This window comes from Oenanthe melanoleuca, chromosome 4A (genome assembly GCF_029582105.1).
Source record: "Oenanthe melanoleuca isolate GR-GAL-2019-014 chromosome 4A, OMel1.0, whole genome shotgun sequence".
Lineage (NCBI taxonomy): Eukaryota > Metazoa > Chordata > Aves > Passeriformes > Muscicapidae > Oenanthe > Oenanthe melanoleuca.
Window position 1 is genome coordinate 12,495,664 of NC_079338.1, and position 24,992 is coordinate 12,520,655.

The 24,992-nt window shown below is 47.5% G+C and overlaps 1 protein-coding gene and 1 long non-coding RNA gene across 7 annotated transcripts in view; one reads left to right on the top strand and one right to left on the bottom strand.

The window, feature by feature from the left end:
- The first annotated feature begins 108 nt into the window (after nucleotides 1-108).
- Nucleotides 109-8,534, top strand: LOC130253295 (uncharacterized). Its single transcript, XR_008840538.1, has 3 exons — nucleotides 109-610; nucleotides 1,854-1,947; nucleotides 4,347-8,534. It is a non-coding gene; the product is annotated as an uncharacterized LOC130253295 (long non-coding RNA).
- A 4,266-nt stretch (nucleotides 8,535-12,800) lies between these two features.
- MBNL3 (muscleblind like splicing regulator 3) overlaps nucleotides 12,801-24,992 on the bottom strand; it is a 90,742-nt gene continuing 78,550 nt past the window's right edge. For 4 of the 6 annotated variants that reach the window (XM_056491244.1, XM_056491248.1, XM_056491246.1 and 1 more), the window contains 3 exons: nucleotides 23,604-23,698; nucleotides 22,006-22,079; nucleotides 12,801-20,111 (listed from right to left, as the gene is read on the bottom strand). In XM_056491244.1, coding sequence (XP_056347219.1) covers nucleotides 22,023-22,079; nucleotides 23,604-23,698 — 152 coding nt within the window. In that variant the 3' untranslated portion in view covers nucleotides 12,801-20,111; nucleotides 22,006-22,022. The remainder of the gene's footprint in view (nucleotides 20,112-22,005; nucleotides 22,080-23,603; nucleotides 23,699-24,992) is intronic. The other 2 variants (XR_008840489.1, XR_008840490.1) reach the window with 1 other exon arrangement.

Here is a 24,992-nt window from a genome sequence, read left to right on the forward strand (position 1 = left end):
GTGTGGCACCGAGGCACCGCGCTGTGATGGGGGACAGGTTTGGGGGTGGCACCGAGGCGCCGCGCTGTGATGGGGGACAGGTTTGGGTGTGGCACCGAGGCACCGCGCTGTGACGGGGGACAGGTTTGGGTGTGGCACCGAGGCCCCGCCGTGTGACGGGGGACAGATTTGCATGAGGCACCGAGGCACTGTCCCTGCCCGCGCCCCCAACATGGCGGGCTCAACTGGCGGTCCCAGCCGCGGCCGCTTCGCGGGCGGCTCTGTGAGGGGCGCGTTGTCCCTCCACGAGCTCCTGCTCGGCATTCGATAACTTGAACGCCTTAGTGAACTCCTCTGAGCTCCCTGTCGGGAAGAGACCCGGGTATGACACCGGCGGGTGTCGAGAGTGGGACACGGGCACCGCCGTTCGTCCCTGGAAGCCCGCTGGGCTGGTGACAAAGAAAGTCACCAAGTTGATCAGAGAGAGGGAGCACCTCTAATATGATGTAAAACTGGGAGAACTGGGATTGTTCAGCCTGGAGAAGAGAAAGCTTCGGGGTGATCTAATCGCCCCTTTCAGTGCCTGAAGGGAATTTACAGAAAGACGGAGCGGGACTGTTCACAAACACAGGTAGTGACAGGAAGGGGGGAATGGGTTGGGACTGAAGAGTGTAGGTTTAGATTGGATATTAGGAGGAAAAGCTTTGCTGTCGGGGTGGGGAGGCCTTGGCACAGAGAAGCTGCGGCTGCCCCGGTCCCCGAGTGTCCCGGGCCGTCCATGGCAGAGACCATCCGTGAGGCCCTTCCGAGCCGAACCGCCCCGGGCTGCTGCGAGAGCTGCTGCCTCTACCTGCAGGGCCGTGCTGCCCTGTCTGTTCACTGCCACAGCTGCCGCGAGCCTCGCTGCTCGGCTGCCGGGCGCTTTTCCCCGTTTCCATCGCAGCCCTTTCCATGAAAATGCTCCCGGATCGGCAGGAGTTTCCCGTGCCGGGCTGGGCTGCAGCAGCGCTGACAGCAGGGGTCAGCACGGCACCGGAGCCATCCCATCCCATCGCATCCCATCCCATCCCATCCCATCGCATCCCATCCCATCCCATCCCATCCCATCGCATCCCATCGCATCCCATCGCATCGCATCGCATCCCATCCCATCCCATCCCATCGCATCCCATCCCATCCCATCCCATCGCATCCCATCCCATCCCATCCCATCCCATCCCATCGCATCCCATCGCATCCCATCGCATCCCATCGCATCCCATCCCATCCCATCCCATCCCATCCCATCCCATCCCATCCCATCCCATCCCATCCCATCCCATCCCATCCATCCCGGGCGCTGCGGGACCGGCCGCTGCTCCCCGGCACTGGAACTCCCCGAAGGAAAGAGGAAGGAACTCAAAAGAATCTACACCTATTTTCTTTCTAAATAAAACCCCCCAGTTCGATGATTCCCACCCGCAGGAGAAGCTGCCCGCCAGTATTACCACATGTGTTTCTGCTGCTCCCTGCGGGCTGCAGAATTTCAGCAGGCACGTGTGGATTTGTCCCTTTCCCTGTTTGATGGCAAGTCCAAGGCAGTCACGGCTGCTGCTTTGTGTCCATCCTAGGACATCCTTGGCCTTCCAGCAGCCCGGGTCAAGGCTAAAACCATCCAAAGGTACTGAGGAGGTAACTCTGCTTGTGGCTGTTTTCACAAACAGCTTTATTTTATTAACTTCTTTCCATAAAGAGAACATGTCTATTATGGGAAAATGTCAGTGAGGACTTTCATCCTCCAGAACAAATCTTGCTTAAGTTACACCAAATTTGATTCACTTTTCTTTATTACATGTAAGTAAAAAGCCTTCTCCTTCCTTCACCATTGCCTCCAGAATTGTGTTGTCAAGTGAATTGCTGGCAGGAGGCAGACGTGCCTGCATGGAAGATTTTCATGTGGCTGGTGAATCAGCTCGAAAATGTAAAAAGGTGAGCATTAAAACAGGCTGCCTCCTACTTTAACCCCATTAGAAATCACGAGTTGTTGCAAAGTACCTTAATGCACTCAGGGTGCTGGGGATAAAGGAAAGCCGCAGTTGCTCCCAGAGGAGCTTCCCTTCTAATTTTAACCATGACACAATCGGCGACAGTGACAAATGGGGGGAGGGAGAAAAGGGGCAAGGGAGGATGAGGGTGACAATAATAAGATTACACGGTCACTTAGGTTCATTCTGTGCACGTCTTTGTGGCACTGCTGGTCCATTGTGTTTGTGATGGGTGGAGGAATGACTGTGGGAGAGGAAGGGGCAAAGAGCACAGTGGGAGAAAAGCCAAATATATTTTTGTGCAATTGACTTTAATCAGCAACGCCTCGCTCATGGGCTGAGGGGAAACCCAAGCAGGTGGACACAGGATTGGGAAACTGGATTTTTTTGCCCTCCTCCAGTATTGATTTGCATTGCCAAGATTTATTTCCCAACTCCCAGCACTTTATACCTGGGCACAGATGCCTAGAGCTGAAAAAAGGGCTGATCTCAAAGTGCACCAGGTTGTTTGTAATCCTTAAGACGAGTCATTCCCTTCATTAAACAGTTCATGCAGCTCTTTCACCGCCTTGTGCCCTACCACATATCCCGAGCCACAAAAATAGCTGGTGATGTAAAAGGTTTTGAAACTCTGGATGGGAAGAGCTGCTTCTGCCATAAATGGCCAAGCCCTGAGCCAGCCATGCAGGGCACCTCCTGCCAATGCCACCTCTGCCACTCCCTCGCTGTCACCATCTCCTCCCGGTGAGGTGCGGCACATCCCGGGTCAAAGGCCTGATTTAATCTCTGCTGCCACTTTCTCCACTGCTCCTGCCAAGGAGAAAGGAGCAGGGCTCAGCCCTCAGTGCTGCCCCAGGAGGGTTTGCCCTTTCTCAGCAAAACAACCTTCCCAAATGAACATCTGGGCAGGATTCGATTGCTGCCAGAGCTGCTCTGTGCTGTGCCTGCAGCCAGCAACAATAAAGCAGGCTCTTATTAAATTAACCTGCTAAGACACAGATCCTGCAGGGATGTTCAGGGAACAGACAGATGGCACAAGCAAGGGCCAGGAATAATTGCAATCCCCATCTCACCGGTGTGAGAGATGAATCCTGCCCGGTGCTGTGCCCAGCAGGGAGGCAGGACTGGGAGCAGTACCCTGAGAGGTGACAAAGGAGCATCTCCAAGCCATGGATGGAGTGAGGAGTCTGGAACATGTCCTGTGGATGCCAGGGTGGGACTGCACCAGCCCCCAGCAGCCAAAGCCTCCCCACTGCAGACACAGTGTGGATGCTGTGCAGCTGCCACCACCTCTTGTGGGCTGTCCCTGCTGCCATCATTGATCTGCTCTGACTCCCTGTGTCTGCCTCAGCTACAAAGCAGGCTCTCCTCTGCCAGGAAGCCTGCAGCAGGCTGCTGAGCCAGAGCAGCAAGGATAACCCAGATTTCACCTCAGTTACCATCTAGCTGGGGACATCATTTGCGTAAATACATGCAAAACCAGCTTAAGACCCAGTGTCATTTCTTCTTTGCCTCTTCCAGAGGTTTTGCTAATCCACTTACTGTGCCTTATGGTGCTCAGCATGGAAGCTGCAGGGTAGGGACCAGCTCCTCAGGGCTCAAATGGCTGCTGGAGCACCAGGAGCTGCTCTCACATGCAGCTCATTCAAGGAGGTTGTGTCACACCAGTCACATAACTGCAGTGACAGCTTATGATCTCAGCCCTGTCAGGTTCCAGTGAAATGTGTCTTAGGGATTGGATGTGTCCACCTGTCCCAGACTCCTAATTCTGGGGCTGTTTCAGAACCTGCAGAGATGCTTTTCTTTTTTGCCAACTTTTCCTGCCAATATAGAGATGACTCAGAGGCAAATCCTTAGGACATTTCTCAGAAAGTTCTGATTTTCTGCCATCATTCAGCTTTTAGCCATTACTTTAGTAGCAACAAAAGGCATGATGGTGCTTCAAAAGAGGTAAAGGACATTTTCCAAAGCAATTATCGATTCTGAAGCAGAAGTAGGGCTGCACTGAAATATAATTGATACAACAAGGAGGCTATTGGGATTTCTGGGAGAAGCATCTCTCCTTGGCTCTCAAACATAGTACCAGACCAGCATCCATTTAGAAGAGCTTGGCCCAGGAGCTGAACAGGGGAAGATGCTCTTGCTACACCCTGCCACAGTCACTGCCTGCAGCCCCTCACCCCCCCACCAGCCCTCTCTCCTGGTTATCCCCTCTGCTGCTGCATCTCCTGCCTGCAGGATCACCATCCCAGCGGGTCTCTGGGTGGGGATGAGTCACTGCTCCGGTGCTGATGAAGCCAGAAATGTGGTTTCACGGGTCATTCCTCTTCCCATTTTCTCCAGACGCCGCCGAGCTCTCTCCTGGTTGCCCTTCACAGTCCAAGCTGCTGTAATCCTTTCTGCAGTGCCTGGGAAGCGCCTCCAGCTATTGCTCACTGGGTCTGTGCCGGGCTCACGCCGAGCTGCAGCTCCATGGCTCTCAAAAACAGGCCTGTCCTCCACACACCCAACATGATGCCAGCACAGCACCCTCTCCTTGGGTGCCACCTTCCACAGATTTCTGCAAAGCCGAGGGGACGGGGCTGTCCTCAGGTTTGCCTTTGTTAAATCACCAACACATGGGACAGGCTGTTTATAGGAATACATATACATACCTATTTTACAGTTTCCAGCCAATAGTAGAGTAAAATTGAAAATACAGCTCCTTAAAGCTAAAAAACCAGAAGACAACAGTGAATACATAAGGCAAACCTGTTGCTTTAAACTCCAAATTAAAAGAAAGGAGGGGGGAAGGTAAATAATCTGTCAAGATATATTTTTAAGATTTGTAAAATTAAAGCAATTTTAAATTGATGTCTTACAGAAAGGTTCCCATTTTCTTTTAGAATTCCACGTGTTTTCCTTTTTTATCATATTCCTGCAGCATTTGCAATTCAAATGCTACAGAAATGTATAACCTTGCTCATGAAATTTGCTGGCCAAATGAAGCAGCCAACAATTAATTAGAGTGAACTCCCCTGCTTTACTCCCATTGGTGAGAATAAGAGAGAGAAGATGTAAAATGCAACCCAAATGGGGTATTGAGAAAATACTTTAATATGATGTTGATATTAATAAGCAAAACCATTTCTTTCCTCCCTCTTTTTTAGTAAATTGCTTTTCACTTGACAATTTCCTCCCAGCAAAGTGACAAGTATTATTCCGAGTCGTTAATTCCTGCGCGCAGGCTCTGCACTGAGCTCATTAAAGCGTGCTGAGTCCCCGGGAGGGCACTGCCAGCTTGTGCACTGACCTGAGACCAGAGCAGCCCCTGCCTTGTCCTGTCCCCAGCCCTGGGACAGGCAGTGGCACTGAGGCAGCCCAGCACCTTGTCTTCGTGGCAGGGCCTCAGTGCCTTGGGTGGGTGACACAGGGACATTTCTCCTGGAATACTGGTCCTTTCCTGGAGCACCACTCCTGGCTGGCATGGGAGGCACAGTATCTGAGTTCTGGCAGCACTCATGGCATGTGGGAGATACATTTCCCAGGTGGGCAGTGCCACTGTCACCAAATGCTGCAGGGTGGCACATCCTACTCAATTTAGAATCATGGAGTATCAAATCAGAATATCACAGACCATCTTCCTGGCATGGCCCTGTTCCCCATGCTGACACTCACTTTCCCATCCATCTCTTTCCCCCAGCCAGAGCAGCAGAGGGTCTCTGTGCCTGGCACATGTCCCCAAATGGCCACCCTGCAGGTGTCTCTGATGAGGGCAGAAGCATATCTTGGATGAAATGTTTCCAGAGGAGATCAGCTTGAGGCAGAGGGAAAGGCTTTCTGCAGCAGTGCAGTGGGAGAGCCATGGGCAGAGCTTCTCTCCAGGCTGCCTTTGCCAACAGCCAACGTCTGCAGAGCAGGAGCACGGCGAGCTCATTATGAGACACTTGATCAGCTTCCCTGCCAAGGGAGGCTGATGGGACAAAGCTGTGTGTCCTCCACACCAGAGCCTGTCAGCTCTGCTGGAAAGAACACCTGGCTGCTTGGAGTCAATCCAGACACCAGCAAGGGTCTTCATAGCACCCCGGAGAGCTGCAGCCCGGGTGACATGTGGCATCCACCATCATTATCCAAGGGAGCCAAACCAGAGGCCTCAGAGGCTGACTGCTTCAGGAGTCTGGGAACCAAGGGGTTAAAGTGCTTGGCCAGGGAAGGTCCTGGGAGGAGAAAAGCACCGAAACTGCTTAATTAGAGTATTCAAATTAGATGGGGTTGTAAAGCAGTTAATTTCTCAACTTGAAAAAAACCAAAATTAATATTTGCCAGCCAGGATCAGAAGCAGTGGGAGCCATCAACAGCTTTGCTGGGGCTCCTCGTGCTGGGGAGGACTCCAGAGGTCTCTGCCATAATTACATGCAGTCTTTAGTATTTTGTTCTGCAGTTTATGAACTTGCCTGAGCATTTTGTGGATAAAAGCTGGTGATCCAAACCCCAGCTGTATTTCTGCTTTAAGAAGGAAAGGGTGCTGCCTGGCATTGCAGTGTGACACTTTGGTGTTTCAAAGAATTTCCTAATTTGCACAGTCTGGAGAGGATCAAACCAGTGGCTGGTGGAAGCAAACTGTGGCTCTGCCAGGCTGGTGCTCCCTCCCAGCCTCCAGGATAGGCAACCACATCCCATCCCTGCACAGATGGACTAACAAACAGCCCTGCTTGCACCAAGCCACCACTCACACTGAGGGCTCACTGCCTCATTGATCCACAGCCATGGACACCTCACTGTCAGCAGCCCCTGAGCAAGTCCAGCCATGCCAGTGCTGGGGAGAGAGAATGTTCTTCTGCCTTGTGCCACAGCAGGCCTGGAGACAGCTCCAGTGTGGGCATGTGGACTTGGGATGCTGTGGGGACAGTGCCAGGGCTCATCCCTAGGTTAGTCTTTGTCTGTGGGCTGACAGCTCTCCTTGTTCTGGTCCTGCCTCACCCCTCTGGTTTTTCTCTTCTGCTTTTTTGCTGTTCTAATCTTTTCTCTAATAATTAATCCCATGCCAAATTCTCATCCTTTTAAAATTCTGCAATTCTCTTATTTTTTTTTTCCTTATCTTGTCTGCGTAATTGAGAACCATCTTGAATCTCTCTGTGTTCAGTCTTCATATCTTGTGTCATCAGTATGTTCCAATCACTTAAACATGAGATCTTTGCGTATTATTCCTGTGGAGACAAATTTTTGCATGTTCCCTGGAAAGAAAGTCATTCTCCATTAGCAAGTGCTTTGTGGTGAATGAGAGGGGATGTCACAGCAGGAGCAGAGGCAGCAGTGGAGGGTCCCACCCCGCACTGTGCCTCTGAGTGATACTGATGTCTGGGACCAGCTGGGATTTCTTCCCCAGCAGTATCTTTGCTCTTCAATGGCTGTGAGTGAAAGGCTTTGACACCCTCCATCAGCACAGCATTAGGTGAGGGCTGGCACACCCTCCCTGCCACCCTCCCTCTGGCAACGCAGCTGCCAGTGCCCCTGGTGTCACTCACCAAGTCTCAGCACAATGGGAAGGGAAGGAAAAAAGCCACTTCCCCCTGCACAGACACATTGCACCAAGAGCAGAGAAAATTGATCTTTGGCTGCTGAGCCTCTCTAGCAGTTTGTGTTGCTGAAAGGAATAATCAAGCCTGGCCTTGGAGAAGGCAAAGGCAGAAAGGAAATAAAAGCTTTCCCTGTCTGATGATTTCTCTCTGGAGCTGGGGCTCTCCCTGGGGATCCCAGTGGTGGTTTTGGGAGATGCACTGGGGGTGCTTTTGCTCTGAGGCCTGGTTCAGCAGCAGATCCACAACAATCCCACAAAATTTTCCTTTTCCTGCTCACTTGGCAGGTGTGAGGAAAAGGGGAGGAGGCTGCTGGGGCTCCCAGCTGAGCCCCCAACAAGGGGCTGCCACATGCACTTCCACTGGGCTTGCCCAGGGATGTCACTTGAGCCACAGCACAACTTCTGTCCTTCGTGTAGCAGCCATGGTCTGACGCAGAAGCCTGGCTTTCTCCAGGCTGAGGCCTGCACACAACTGCAGGGGTTGGAGTTTGGGGACAAGGATCAAAGTGCTGAAGTGTCACTCATGGGAGGCCAAGCAGGGACAGAAGGCTCCTCACTTGCCCACAAGCCAAGGGTTGAGCTTTGCCCCTCCACAAGAGTGTGGCCATTTGCCACAGCGGTTCAAAATCTGGGTCTAGTACTCAGTTGCCTCAACAATTACCAGATTAAAAGAAAAATCCACACTGAAAGGGGAGTCCAGAGGCTCCTCCTGGCTCCCAGCACCCTGAGCAGGCCCAGCCCCAGCTTAAGCTACTTATAGTCCAGTCCAGGGGACACATATTTCCACAGGTAGCCCCCTCAGCCCCATCCTTGCCAAGCTGTTCAAGAGCCAGGGGTAGAGCTGTGGCAGTGTCAGACAGCTGTGAGAGGGGTGTGGGGGGCCCATCACATCCCCACACTGCTCCAGGGAAGCTGACTGTCACCTCAGCCCCAGGTAAGCGCTCCATCATTTGGTGCCCTGTGGAAGATGCAGGTTGGTGAGGCTGCAGGTGGGGAGAGGCAGAGGAGGAGAGGGGGGAGCAGCAGATCTCTGGCAGCTCCTGCTCTGCAGGGCTGTGCCAGGGCTGGCCAGGCTGGCTGGCTGGCAGTGGGCGTTCGTGACTCATGATCCCCGCTCACCGTCCATGACACGTTCCCTGCCAGCAGGACGGGCCTCCCGCCAGCACAGCAGCCCTGCAGCCTCACGGGAGGCTGGCTGGGCTTTGCCAGCAGCTGTGCTGATGCAGATGGCCAGGGAGGTCACCAGCTGCAGCCCTGGCATGCACAGCCTGATGTACCCCTGGCTGGGTGGGTAAAGGGGGCAGACCAGGACCCTCTGTCCCAAGGTTCAGTGTGGGAGCACAGGGGCAGAGATGGGACCTGGCCAGGGCCAAGCATGGCAGGCCTTGGAGCCAGGCCAGCTCCCTCACCTCCACAGCACCCTCCCTGCCTGCCCAGAGCTGGCTCCCAGCATTGGGCCACGGTGACAAATGCCTTTAAAACATTCTTTATTAAGTGAGAAATCTCACTGCGCTCCCTACGCCAAGCCCTAATACAGCACAGACCTAAATACAGCACTAATGCAAAAGCTTAAAGGATTTCCCATAATTGAGCAAAGCTGGCAGAGGAGCAAGATCCTGGCAGGGGGGACTGCAGCCCACCTCCCTCCTCAGCATGGGCTACCCTCAGTCTAGCCCCACCCTTGCACTGTTCAGTGTAGGAAATCAAAATCTTCCAAGGCCTCCTCCTCCCCAGCTCAGAGCCCTCATTACCCTCACCAAAATCCCCTTGATTTATGCAATAGCACAAGCAGCATTGTGATGTGTGACCTGTGCATCACCCGTCCTCCTGCTGCCAGCACTGCCTGTCCCAAACCTCGCTGAGGGTCACAACAAGGCCAGGGCAGCTGGACTGGGCACATCCAGCTTCCAAAGCACAAGGGATGCTCCAGGCAGGGGAGCTGCTGAGCCAGCACCTGCTGCTCCTGCACTCCCCAACATCATGGGCTGTGGGTGGCCACCAGCACCCTGCACCCCAGAGAATGGTCTTACCTTTGTATTTCCTCTGCCTTGGCACAGCCACACCTGGCTCTGAGAACAGTGATGGCAGTATCCTCTGTCTCCTTACTGGCATGGCAGTGTGTGACCCTCTGGCAGGCTCACCCCACAGGGCTGATGGCTTTCATTCAGGCTTCTGTGGGGGAGAGCAAAACACAGTTTTCTTCAATAAGAGTTTTCCAGAAGCTTTACAAAGCACAAGCACTTTTGCTTTGGTGCAGCTACATGCAGCTGAAAACAGCCCCAGCAGCCCTTGATGTGATCACCAGGAGATGTTCACCCTGCCAGACATTCAGGTGCCACTGTGCTGCAGGTGTGGAGGCAAAGCTGAGGGCTGGCAGGGCTGTGGGGCAGGTGGGGAGCCCAGGACGTGCAGGAACTGCAGCAGAAGCACTGCCAGGGAGGTGGGCTGAGCGTTGGTGCTGTGAAGCATTAAAGCAGAGGCAGCATCGATTACAGACACAGGCTCTGAGCACACGGTGGCTGCAGAGGTGGGAGGCAGCAGCTCCCTCGGGAAGGCTCTGATAACATTTGCAAGCAAATCGTTTACATGAACCATGGAGCAAAGCAGAAATCCCTCTGTGGAGCCCAGCTGTGGCTGTGAAGTGAGAAATGGTGCAGCAGCACCATACCAAGGCCTCCTGCCTGGCAGCAGGGACCTTCCTCAGGAAGAGGATGGTGTCAGGTGTTCCTCAGGCAGCTGGTGAGGTGTCACAGTGCCATCCCCTCGGGGCTGGATTTACACTTTCAGATCCAGGGGAAGGGCAGTGGCAACAGTGGGGCAGATGCCAGGGCACATGCCTGCTAAACAGACTGGCAGAGCCACCCTGAAAAAGGCAAAATGAGGAGGGAAGGGCAAAGCAAACATCTTCCAGCTGAGCCAGGCCTTGCTGGGACCCCATCAGAGCTGGCTTGCTGGGTGGCTGCTCCTCCAAGCCTGTCCCCATGGCCTTCAGGCTGTGGCTTTTTCTGTCTCCCTGTCCACAGACACCTCAGAGGCCTCCCAGTCCACTGAACAGGGATCCTTTGTTGGCATCTCAGAGATGTACTCAAGGCACATTTCACCTGGGCTGGAGGAGGCACCTGAGTCCCTCGTCTGCACGAGTGAGAGGGTACAGGCTGTTCCTCACACTGCCCTGCACTCTGACATGACCCCTGCTGGGGAGAGTTAAGGAGTGCTAGTGTTGGAGAGCATATTTGAGATCCAAACTCATTGGGGATTAGTCAAACATTTCTCCATTCTTATTTCTCATAATAAATAGATCAAATTGATCTATTTGTCCAGCAACAAGACCAGAATGAATAAAAACTGGCTTTGGACCATCTGAATACAGAGCAAATCTTGAGAAATTGAATTTTTCCCATGTTTCCCACTGAAGCTTCAACAGCCAAAGAGCTAAAAGAGATTTTTGTATTAAACTTGACTTTCCTGCACAAACAAGCCCCAATGAGAAAGGAGATGGGCCAGGTGCTGTAAGACTTCAAAATGACACATGCTGTAAATACAGCATCATGAATAATTTTGCTCAGATCCTTTAACCCAACTCCATCTATAAAGCATCTCCTCCTGTAACTTCTGCAAACGGGCCCCAGGTAAAATCCCACATCCCTGGCCCAAGGATGCTGTTTGGCTTTGATACACAATTTAAAGTCTCTTGTTGATGGATTACCCTCGACTTTCAGTGCTAGTGGGACTCCCATCCCCAAACTCCTCCAGGGGAGAGGCTTCTGACCAGAGCTGGTGTCTCCAAGCAGCCAAGGCTCAGCCCATCCCACATCTCCAAGAAATGCATCACTTGAAAGCCCCTGTCTCCATCCTGCAGGGAAAGCAAGCCAGACCAAAGCCAGCAATAAAAATTATGAGTATCCATTCAGGAAGGATCCTATGCTTTCACATCAACTGCCCAGAAAAGTTTCAGTTCCACTTTTTTTTTTTTTTTAATCAAAGAAAATTCAGACATTTAACTGTGCCATCAGATGAGGCAGGAGTCATTTATAGAAGAAAGCTCTAAGTGGCCTTGACACACAAATAGAGTCAATTAACCTGCAAGGAGAAGTCAGGGGAACAGGCTGATGAAAAAGCAGCAGTTACATAATTTGTCCTGGGCTCAGTCTGTCTGTTCTCAAAGTCAGCAGCTTGTCCTACTGGGGATGAGGAGCAGGGTCTGCCCAGCCTCCTCTGGCAGTGCCTCCTCACCACTGCTCCTGCCCGAGCAGCCCTGCTGCACCCACATCCCCTGAAACACATTTCCAAACTCCAAATCCCTCCCACAAGTCCCAAGAGTCAGATTCTTAAACTCCTTTGGGAAAAGAGCCAAGGATCCCTCCCCTGCTGTGAGGGGACTCCCTGGTGCTGGCACCAAACTCCTCTGGCTGCACCATCCAGGCTCACCCGTCACGCCGTGTCTGTCACAGTCACTGTCACCTCAGGGTGAGTGCCAGGGCTGCAGTGACACTCACACATCACCAGGGCAGTTACTCACATCCTGCTCACATCCTCGGGCTCCCCACGCTGTGCTCTGCTGCCCAGGAGCCAGTGATGCTGTGGCCTGGGACAGCCACGTGCCCTGGCTCGGTGCCTCCAGCCCAAGCCTTGATGGAGCGTGGTGAGCACAGGCCAGGGTAAGGGTGAGAGCCCCTCTGATGCAGTGCTGCTGCTAAGAGGGTGCTGACCAAGGTGGCCTCACTGGTGAGCAGTTTTCTTACATCTAAACCTATGCAATGTTACAGAAAGGACAAACAAGCTCAGCAAGAAGCAATTTTCTCTTGCAGCAGCCCAGACCCAGCTCAGTCAGTGGCTGCAGACCATGGTGAGAGGCAGCCCCAGCTTGTGCTGGCCAGAGGTGTGAGCCTGGCCAGGCAGCCCAGGATGAGCTGGGCACTGGGAAGAGAGCTGGGGAATCCAGGCTGCTGCCAAAGGGGAGCTCACTGCTGTATGATTGCACTGGGACATTCACAACAGGATCTGACACGAATGCTGAAAGAGAAAAATTAATACACACATCACTGTTCTACAAAAGCTGCAGGCCTTTGAATGGGAGTTGATTCATTCTTCATGGTTATCTTCAAATGCACAGCTCTGATCTCCTCTCTAATCACATCACAGACAGGGTCAGAAAGGAAGCATGGAAAAATACAAGCCAAGCAGACCACATCACATGTGTCTCCGAAGGTCTAAGGCATGAGAGAAACCAAAAGGCAGCATCTGGAAAGTTTTACCTTTTATTTTTCTAAAATACAAATGTCTGTCTTGTGTTAGTAACTTTAATAGGATAGGCCAAATGCATCCAGTAAAAAGGAGGCACTGGCTACAGAATTCAAAATACTGAAGATATTTTCTGGAAAGAAATTTATTCTGTTGATCTACACTTCAGATATAACATTGATTCAAATTCATTAGTTATTATTTTTACATCAGAATCTTTGAAGTTTGGGACTAATAAACTGGAACTTGAAAAGTTTTTAAAGTAAACTCCTATTAATGTGTAGATATGGATCCATAAAAAACATAACCAAGAATTTTATACACTTTATTAAAAGATCAAAAAATAAACAATAACAATATAGAAGTAACATACTAAAATGAGTAGCATTATGCACATTTCTAAAGCACGTACAAGCACTACAGCAATATAATGTGGCAAAAAGAAACATAAATTCAAAGCGTACACCCTGTTGGTAGCAGTTGAGGGAATGAACTATCCTGTTATGGAACTGAAATACTGCATTAACCTACGCCTGTCTGGATCCAATGATATTTTAATTTCTTACAATTCCACAGGGCTAAGTGTAATCATTTGTATATATTTTCTAAACTATTCCATTAAATTGATACCTAATGTTTCCCTTACTTTGTTTTACCAGAAATGCCTATGAAAAGAAGAATGTGCTTCAAAGATCTACTTTACACAGTACAGTATAAATGTTTTTATATATTTAAATTAAAAATTGACAATTTAGGAGAACATTCTTTCTCTTTGATTTTAGTGATTGCCTAAAATACAATTCTCTATTTATAAAAAAAAATAGTGATCTGTTGTCAGGTGATGTAATAAAGGGTGAGGAGTTGGTTCATTTTCATGATCTAAAAAAAAAAAATTAAAACAAAGCTAATTGGAAAGAAAAAAAAAATCCCATAATCCAATCTAAGAATGGTCTTATCATCCCCTCATCTGCTAGGATACAAAAGCCATGGCAACAAAATCATTTGGCTTCCACCACTATCAAATAGCATCTGTGTACAGTAATAAAGAACTGGAACCTTGTAATTCGGTGTCAGGTAATTCTCTCTGTTGTGTGTTTGGAAAAATAACTTCATTTTATTTAACAGTTGTGTTATTTTGCATGTTTAAATATCTCCTTTGAGAGGCATATAGAGTTATTTTTGATGATAGAGGATGTCAGTAAAGATCACTAGCAAAGATTTTAGCAGTGTTGTCATGATCATGCTCATACTCCGACAAAGTTTGACCAGCTATGATTCATTTCACATAGTGCAAAATATTTTTCTCTTATAATCCTAGAAATGAGAAAGAGCTTGATTATAGAAACTGATTATGGCAAAGGGAAGCCATAATCATGTGGTGGATTGAACTAGCTGATTATTTAGTATTAAAATCTAGGTTATTATATAACACCACAGAGAGAAGCAACATCTGATTTTTCCTTATTTTAAAGACCCTGGGGCCACTCCAATTCAGCAAAGCACCACTTGCACAGCCCGTGGTGCAGAGTGGGCTGGCTGGGCACACACTGGCATGGCCAGGAGTCAGGAATGCTGGCCAAGGAACAGGTCTTGGGGCTCAGCCCCCAGCCCTGGGGCATCCAGCAAAGGGTGACAGTGACATCACGTGCCACCCCCCACCGGTTCTGCTCTGGGGGACTTGACTCTGCTCGAGTCAGGACCAGACTCATGGCAAAACCAGCTACCTTTCTGATGCAAAACTGGGGCTTGGGTTTTGCAGAAAAGAAAAAAAAAAAAATCCAACAAAAACTGAAACTTGTTCCAATCAAAAATAAATGGGTCAACGCAGGCCCTTCAGCTGCTCCAAAATCCCCCAGCACTGCAGAGCCCCAGCAGTACCAACACAAACAGGAACCAGAGGCTGCTCACTGAGGGGCCACAGCTTTGCTCTCCTTTGGTGGCAACTCAAAGGGGTTGTTAGCCCCTGCTACCAGCCCCCACCTCCTGCCCCAGCAAGCACCTGCAGCACCACCATGTGCCTCTCAAATAAACACCATGGCTGTCACACAGCAGAAAGAACTGGTCCCAGACAATCCCAACCCCTCCCTGTCCATCTACGGCTCACCAGCTCCTTCCATTTGGTTACCTTGCCCCAAAAGGTTAAAAAAAAAAAAAAATTCAAGAAGTTGTGACCTTTCAAATTCACTCTGGGATTTAAAACACTCGCCACAATGACAGTCACCTCCCACAGATAAAACACTTCCAGACAGAAATAGGATTAGGTGCTAGGAAAAATGTGTGTGTGCTGCCATGGACCTACCAGTCCTAATAGGATTCACTGAGAACACAACCTATCAGAAACATGACCTGGGGTGTGTTTGAAAATGTAGGCTGATTAAAAAAAGTAATTTGAATCTTTGCTAGTGACCTTACTAATTAATTCCACACCGTTTCCCATTCTCTGTGCTGCAGGTTGGAGCTGACCTGTTATCAGTCTGCTGTATAATAAGCTATGGCAAACTACAAAGCTTTTACAACAGCAAAGCAACATCATGCTTTCAGATAAGTTTTATAGCAAAAAACTCCTCCTTTTCAAAGCCTTAGTAATACCTATCTCTTTTACAAACTTTTCCTGTATTATTACAGACTTTTTATATTCAAAATAAGTTCCAAGGATTTCTTTCGTGGACTATGTACATAAGTGCAAAAAAGGTGTGTCTCACACATTCGTACACTAACTGAATCAGTTTAACTGCAGCATATTTGTATCTTCAACACTGTTACGGGGTCATTCCACAATATTTTTTTTCTTATGTACAGTTTTTGCTAATATAAATTAGTATTAAAATAGTTATATGTGTAATCATTTAGCCCTGATCGTAACGTAATCGTGTGAGTGTTCAATTTCTGAAGAAAAGAAAATTGCAGGCAAAGCTACAGTACTGAAACTGATTAATTCTGAATTCCCACCGTGTGAATGGATGTGAAATGAAAGCAAGACCGGTCACTACGTTGTAATACAGGCTGCTGTGTTTCCGAAGTGAAAATACTGTGGAATAACCCTTGCCACACAACAATTTCTACAAGCTATAAAACCTGACTCTAAATCCATGTGTTGTAAACTTCTTGACTGAAAAAGTGACCTTAAAGACACAAATTCAGCGTTCACATGGGACTTTGGGATTTTAAAAATATTCAATCATATCTTTATCTGACAGTATCGAACTGTACCTTTAACAAGCTCATACTGTTACACATCACTTTTAATTTACATGTGAAAATTTCACAAATAATGTATACAAAGGTAGCCATGTTGTAGTTTTGTTGCCATAGCAACAACAACTTAATATAATTAGTTAACAATGAATCTATCATTGTAGGAGTTACATACAAAGTTAATTTTGTTCTTAAACTGTAAACTATACAAACTAGTTATGGACTGTATTCTATACCTTACCATGCTTCAGTGTTGGTTTAGAATATAACTAAATGGGCTGAATACATGTATTAAAAACTTTAAACTTTCTCTAACTCTCCTTCAAAATTAAATTCATTAGTTACTAAAGATATCAAAAAAAGCAATAATGAAAACCTTAAAAACTAATGGTAGAGAAATGAAAATATATGACATGAATTAATGCGTTGTAGCCTAGTAACAATGAGTTGTAGCTCTATTTACATTTGGATTAGGCTATCAACTATTTTTTTTTTTTTAAAGTTATTACAGTCTTTAACATACAGTATATACTCTAAGGCCTTCAACAGGCACATGGTAAAATCAGGTCAATATCAAACTAAATCCATTCAACAGGAATGGGAAATTAGATTTTCCTCATAAATTTCACCTTTTTTCAATTCTCACGTCTGTGAAATGTACAAGGGATAAAGAAAACGAGGACTCCAGTTTCTCAATCGCTGTGTACCCGGCGTGTCCTAGAGCTACTCCTGCACTGCTGGTGTCCCTGCGGCCACCGAGCAGCCGTGCCCGGACCCCGGCCCCCCGCGGCTTCCGGAACGTCGCCATGCCAAAAAAATACACAGTCAAAAATCATCGGCTAAAAACCCCAACTAAAAAACACGGCTGATTGTGAAATCATGCTCCAAATTACTAAAAACACTGTATTTAACAAAAATAATCTTAATAGTTTTATGAATCCATTTTATTTTAAATCCCTCTTTTATTGTCTGCTTATGTTACAGTTTAGTAGTAGTACTTTTTATTGAAACTACTAACAACCTTTTTTCGTGAAAATGATCAATCTCAGCTTTCATTTTCCCTCTGCATGACCCGTTTTATCCAAGTTTCAGCATTTCTTGCATATTGTTTGCATAAGGCTGAGAGAAATGGACAAAGAGAAATAACTTTGGATAAATAAAAAATATAGGTTCATGGAAAGTGGGAAGCTTATAAAAATGTCACTAAAATTATATCGATTTAAACAAACTTACATACATCTCTTGTCAAATAAAGGATGATATTCATGCTTTTATGACATTTGTTTAGAGTCACTAACTAGCTCGGTGACTTTGTAATAGTCTATTTAGGAAATTTATAGTCTGGCGACTGGTTTTTTTTTCTTTTCTTTCTTGAACAAAGAAAATTAGAGCAAGTCATTGCACAACTAGTTTAAATAGTGCTACCTCAAAATGGCATTTTTGCCGAGATTGTTTTGAATTTGGTGAAGTTTAGTGCTTCAAGCTTTTCTTTCCTTAAACTCATTTACAAATTAACTCTAAATTTGCCAGCAATATAAAAACTGTTGTGGCACCTAATATAACTACCCTGAACATCCCTCATTGGACCTCTTTAATAAAAAATAATCCTTAAACGCTTTTTTTTTTCAGTGCTTTAAATGTGACATGAAAACAGCTGTATTCTAGGTTTACATTCTATGCACATCTATGCCAGATGTTTAAGTCGATAAATAAAATAGGAGGTTACATCAAAGTTTCAAGATATACAAAAATCCATTTAGCACTGAAAAAAATTCAACCTCCTTGAACTCATAAAGCCATACAAGCTTGAATGCATCCTTTCTGGCTTAAGAAGATCAGCTCTGTTCTTTGTTGAGGCACTGGCACAGGTTGTGCAAAACCCATTTTTGATACACAAATAATTTCAAACAGGAAGTACTCAAATCCACTTTTTCCACTAACAATGTTATGGTTTCGGGAAACAGAAACACAGTGGTGAAAAGAACAGGTATGTGGTCGCCAATACAAATGAGAGTCATTGATTTCAGGCCACCCCATCACTTGTGAGCACAGATGACTCTAGAACATCCACGGACACAAGTGACTGTCAAAACTCAGGGTCCATAAAGGAGGTCTTGGGGGGATGGTTCTTCCCCTTTCTATCAGGGTCTGGTTCAAAGTCTGCCAAATTGAACAAAAAGATTCCTCAAGGCCTTCTTGAGCTGGGCTCCTCAAAGGTTCATGCTATGAGTGAGTCTCCAGGGCAGATGGTCAGAGCCTGCCCTGGGGCATGGCCCATGGACATACATATCTAGCAACCTGTCTGTGCTCATACTGTAAGAGAAGGGGTAAGGAAAATCTGACCAAGGCCAAGGAACTGGGAAAAGAGAAGAAAATCTGGTTGTCTGAATTTGGCACTCTACAGGACCACTCTGGGCTCGGGGTGGTCACCCCTCCAGACACTGTGAGCTGGCCTCTTACTTGATTCTCTTTCTCCTTGTATGGAATTTGTGGATTTACAGCAGCAAATCCATCACTCCCATAATGCCAATGATACTGTAGGGATATGACAGGGATGAATTTGGAGGTATCCTCAACCAAAATGCATTTCTGCAGCCAGATTGTTTAGCAACGCAGCATAACGACAGGCGGGGCTGTCCAGGGTGCACGGGCTGAAACGGTTTAATTCGTGCGTATGAAAAGGAGGTATTGAGAACTAGCCCTTGTTGTGCAGCAAACATTGCTCTTGATCAAGTAGAAGGTGCCAAAATAAATCCACTGACCGACAGGAACTCCATTAAGATGAATGTTTATCTACAGCAGAAAGCTTATGCTGAGCTTTTTGCTGCTTTGTTATTGATGTGTTTGCTTTAAAGGGCCAGAGATCATGGTGGGGGAAGGGGGAATCACCCACTTATGGAAAATGGTGATTAAATAAATGGGGCATGCTGACAAAATTTCAACAAGAGACACATACAAGATTTCAGGCCAAAATGTTTCAGCATGCTTGGTGGAGACAAGCCCCAGGGCTCGGTGCTACCCAGCCTGGGCTGAGCCACCACCCGGGCCCTGGGCCCTCCCCAGCCACGGCTGGCACCTGCTCCTCTCCAATGCAATGAGCTTTTGCCCAACTGAAGCTGTCTCACTCCACTACCATTTTTTTGTTGTTTGTTTTGACTGCACCATGAGAACAGCGAGAGAGATTGTGCGCCGTTTGCAGCTGAGAATGCACTTCAATGGACAACAGAGCTGCAGAAATCCCTTGATGCTTACCCCTGTCTGAGCAAATTGTTCCTGTGCCCTTACTGAGCCTGGGCTTTTGTGGTTTTTTTTTTCCAAAAGTTTCCAGAATCAGCTCATTGTATTGAAAGAAGAACCCTGAACTGGACTAAAACAATAGCTGTCTTTTCACATCACTTGTACTAAAAATTTGGAGACTATCTGAAGGCAAGTTTTAAATGATAAAAGGAGCATATTTAACATAAGCAACTTTAGCTGACATTAACAGCAAAATCCAGCAAAGGGCAGAACATTCTGTGTCGTGTTTTTCAAGCACATAATTCCTGTTTCCCACAATAACATTTTTAGTAAAAAACAAACAAAACCCCATAAAACCTACAGTATATGAAAACTTAAGACATAACAATAATGAAAAAATGGTATTGAGTATACTTGATAATGATGTACACTTTAAAACAAATCAATAGACTATGATGTAAACAAAACAGTAAGATAACACTTTAAAAACAAGACAAACATTTATCCATCGATAGTATACAGTAAACCAACAGTCCACTGTGCAGATGCACTTATCATGATGGTAGTCATAAAATGATTAAGTGTGTTAAAGTAATGTGTTATAAAAGTCTATTATAATTTCCTACTTGTATATCTCATATAACAGAGCGCTGTTTGTTAATTGTTTCTATAGTGCTTTTTTTTTTCTTTTTTTTTTTTTTTTGACATTCCCATTGATCAGTTTTTGGTTAACATGTAGGCTGCAACAGGCTTACTGTAGAGGTGGTAGAGAATGATAGAGGGAAGAGGGGAATATATACAGAAAGGCCATGCGCAGCTTCCCACCAAGAAGTCCTGGTGCTCCATAATTTTACTGTTCAGAATTTCAACATGGTCTGCTGCAGGGGGAAAGAAAAAAACAACAAAGAAATAGTAAGAAGTTAATACATCTATATTTTAAAAGCCATTCTAATACATTTACATCCTCAATGTGTTGCCCAAGAGATTGTCATTAGTGTGTTGTAGACAGACATTTTATTCCATTAATTTTCTGATGTAGAGAGAAATTGCCAATAACACACTTGGCATGCTCTTAAATCTGCACTTATGGCTCTCTCTTTCCCATACACAATGACAGGACAATTAGTGAAAGAGGGAGTGGACATATAACAGTCTTGATTTTTGGATGGGATGCCAAGTAGAGGGTGGCTAAGGAGAGGGCCAAAGGAATCCTTGTGTTAGCTCTTGTTTCCTTCAGCCAGCCACATTAAATCTGATCCTAAGGAGTCACAAGCCAAAGGCAAACTGAGCCCAGAGATAAAACACAGACACCAAAACCCTGTGCTCAGGGGACCCTCTTCTGGGAGCAAATTGCTTCTTTGTGATGTAGTCATGAAAATCCTCCACTGAAGGACCCAACAACTTATCTCCTGCAGAGCTAGAACAACCAGCCTGGCTACCAGGACTACTTCAACCATGGAGGAAAAGAAAAACATTTGTCAGAGCAGCAAGTGTTTTAGTTACCAAAGTCTCATTCAGGGAAAGTCTCCTGAAAAAATGCTAAAAACAATCTCAAAGACTTCAAGATGAAGCTCTTCCAATCAAATTATCTCCTTATTGGGTAAACAGTCTGGTTTACACATGCCATGGAAATGGGTTAACGTGTCCAATGTCATGTCAGTCTGTCATTTGGAACAGCAGCACAGTCTAAGCTGAACATTTTTACTAATGTGGATAAGCGTGGTGTTAACCCTCATGAACAGGGTCCACAGCCACAGTTAGCAAGTCATGTATACATATGGTATTTAATTAAGGTCACCAGAGATAAGGGCCACCACTAAAAAAGTCACTTCTGTTGATTGCTAATAGATATCATTACAGAATTGTTTGCCAAATTAATTTCCAGTATTCAAGGACTTGCCTGTAATATGTGACCTAAGGAAGAAATGGGTGCATATACTGAATGGCTGCTTTGAGAAAAATCTGGTGACCTCTTGTTGAATTGGCTGAACAGCTCTTTACTTTCTTGGGGTAAAAAAATGCAGTCAAGAACTGAAATTGCCCAGAGATTTTAGCTCATGAACATCAGCTAAAACTCACAAAGAAAACAATGGAAAAATGACACTGCTGCTACAGCTGTGAAATAGTACTCTGTAAATCCAAGGACAAACTCCTCTATTACTCCCCTTAGAGGAAACTATCATCTTTAGGAAGTCCAGGATCTGCAGGTGGAGTGAAGACTATGTTGCTTATGACATTCATTCTGGTCTTCAACCCACCATGAGCCAGGCCCTCTCTGCAGCTGACCAGCAGAATTCTGCCCAGACCAAGCCAGCCTTGCAGATGCACAGCAGCTGCTGCTGATCCAATCCTGCTTACCCCAGGAAAGAAAATATGTCACTAACAGCAAAAGAGAAGTTACACCTTTTCAGCTGACTCATTACCAGAGCAGTCTTTGCCATCAACACTGCAAATCCCTGAGGCACCTGCAGGCAGCTGGGAGCTGTGCAGAGCAAGAGCAGCGTGTAAACAGAGCCATGGGACTGGGGGGATGCACAGGGAGGCTGCAGGCACCACCACACAGGTACTTGAGACACAGAAACTCATAATAAACCATGGGGCTGGTTTGTGCCTGTGCTGTAACTGCTGAATTCCTGTTGAGTCAGCAGAGCATGAAGCCAATGGGGTCCCGTGAGCTCAGTCCCTCTGCCTGAGCCAGACCCATGTTTAGGGGATTCAGTGCCCATGTACAAATCAATTCATCATAAAGAGAAATACCAAAAAGGAACTTACTGTTCTATCGGGAACTTCTACATCTGTGAAACAAACATGCTGCTACTCAGTTCATCTACTGATAACTGGGATATCTACAGCAGAAAAAAACAAAGAACACAACACATTAAAACATTGCCTTGAGATTGGGCTGCTCATTCTGTCTTCAGTATCAAGTTAATATGTACATTAGTCTTATAAAACAGGATCCACTCCCAAGTCTTTCTTTTGTTACACATTAAGTACAATGTAGCTGCACCACTACTGATGCCCTGTGGAGTACCTGGTGATTGTACTGGGATTTTGACTCTAAAGACTACAAGTAAAACAGAAATACCCTGAAACTGTCTGGCTGAAACAGGACTCACACAGCCACAGAGCAACACTGCACAGGAATTTCTACTTTCCTCTCATGACCAATACAAGTCTGAGTAAGACCTGCTCTACCTGAAAATAACAACAAAGCACAGAAAAAGACTGGCAATTCCTACTGCGAGCAGTAAAACACTGCCTAGGACTTATGCAGGCAAAACTCCTACTGAAATCCTCATGACCTCACACCATCAAAAGACTAGAGGATGCCCCCAGAGATATTACTGGCATTCAGCATGGCTAACAGCCTCCTACAGAGCAAAATGACACCCCGATTTCTTTGCAATAGCTCTAAACCTGAGAGCATGACAAATAAAAATGCTAAAATTAGTCCTGGGGGAAAAAATTTTTAAAAAGTGTTTGAAATGTCTCTGGTCTAACTGGGAGAAGTTGTGTCACACCAAATTATCAGGAAGCATCACTAGGACAGGTTGTGCATATACAGTTCAGGACTGGTGCAGAAGCAGCCATCACACTCAGTATCTTCAGAGGAAAGTTTTGGAGAGAATTATGGCTCGGCAGACATGCATGCAATCCTGTACACTTATGGCAGTGCTACAATGGCACATACTGCACATCCAGAGTCCTTTCTGTAGGGATGGGTGACATGCCATTGGAATAAAAAAAACTTCACACTTCACAGCCTCACCCCCAACTTTTGGTTTTTGGTTGTTTGGGGATTTTTTGGTAGTTTTTAGAGTCCAATTTTGTGGTGAGGAGAGGCCACTTTCTGTTTCCACTTCCACTTTCCAGCCCAGAGAGGACATGCCAAAATACCACGGGGAAGGATGCTCGGAGTGGTATTTCTGCTTGAGACTGAAAGCAGAAGTCTTGCACGACTGGGAGATTCAGAGCTGTGTATGTAGCAGGCGGGGGAAGGTGTGTTTTGGAGGAGAGCCTGCGCCCTGCCATCGCCCATCCTTACGCTGCGGCCAGGCTCGCGCCCATCCCGCAGCGGCAGGAGGGTCGCTCTCGGATCCCAGCACACACACACAGACCCCACACACACACACACATACCACACACACACACACACACACCACACACACACAGACCCCCACACACACACACACACACACACAGACCACAGACACACACACACACCACATACACGCACGCACACGCTGCCTCTGCGCCCCAGCCTGCGCCGCGCCGGGCGGGACAGCGCTCGACCCCGCACGGGATCCAGCCCTCGGCCGGTCCTCGAGATCTGAACACGTGAAAGAAAGCCATTGAAAGGGCCAAACCTGATTGGCGGTAGCTGTTGCAGCGAAGGGGACGCTGGTGGCAGGAGTTGTTGCTGCAGACACAGTGGTGGGCGTAGCACCGTGCATCATGGGCACTTTCGGAAGGGAACCATGGAAGCGACATACAGGAGGGTGGAGCGTATATATATTTTGTTTGTTTGGTTGGTTTTATGTAACCATGGCAACATGTGGTGGATTTGGGGGCGTGGCAGGAATCACAGCAACAAGCCATGTGACATCGTCATGAAGGACACATCGGGGCGCAGCATGCAATCACAGTGCAAAGCAAGACAGCGTTGGGAAAAAAATAAACAAGAGAGAAGGGGAAAAGCCAATTACAATTATAATTAAGGAAAAAACCAAAACATTCTCAACACTTAGTACATTTATAAGCAGAACAATGATGTATTAGACTCCGAGGGCCAAATTTCCAAAGGGGGGAGAGGATGGGTGTGCTAGCAAAAGCCCACGTCAGCTCGCACCCGTGGGGAGTTAGACACAGCCAGTGCACGTTCCTTTGGGTGGGGACATTTTGGCAAGCGCACCCTCCCGCCCGCCTGGGAAAGCTTGTCCCCTTCCCTCCCCACCCAGTCCCCGCCAGCAACCAGAGGTACATGATGCACTTTGCAGCGGCTGCCGCAGCCCTTTCACCAGGTTTTCTCGCCTCTCTCTAGCGGGGACAATGTTTCGGCACGGGACAGAGCTGGAGGCACGGCAAACGAGCGGCTGGCACACTGAGCTCTCTCCGTACAAACTCAACATGCTTCCTTCCCACCCTAATTCTAGCGGATTTGGCAGAACTCCCCTCCTGCAGGGTGGGGGTGGGGGGGATGGAGAGGGGAAGGGACAGAGAGGGGAAAAATACACGAATGCACCTGAACAGCTACAATTTGCAGGAAGAGCATCCAAAAGGACGGCACGGCAGCAGGGAGCTCGGCAGCCTCCTGAAGCTGCACGTCCCGCAGAGCACAGTGCTGGGAGGGATGCTCTGGGGCACACACGGGCATCCCCAAACCCAGGGGGGTTTGTGGGGCCGAGGAGCCCACAGGAAGGCCCAGCCATCCCCACAAACATGCGGTGGGGAGGCAGACTTGCCTTCCCCTGCACCCCAGCAGAGAAGGAGCATGTGCCTGTGGCTGGGCACGCTCCAGCCATGAGATGTTGGAACGTGTGGCTTGGGGTTTCCTACAGGCAGAGGTGGATTTGAGGGACACAGCTCCTCGTCATGCAAGCGATGTGTCCTGCCTGTACTACAGGGAACAGGCAGGTTCAAGAGCAGAGTGTGTAGCCATTCATGCCAGAGTTTCCAGACCTGCTCTTGGAAAGCCTTGCACCCCCTCCAGGGCTGCTGCCTCTCTCCCTCTGGCTAAAGCAGGCACACACCTGGAT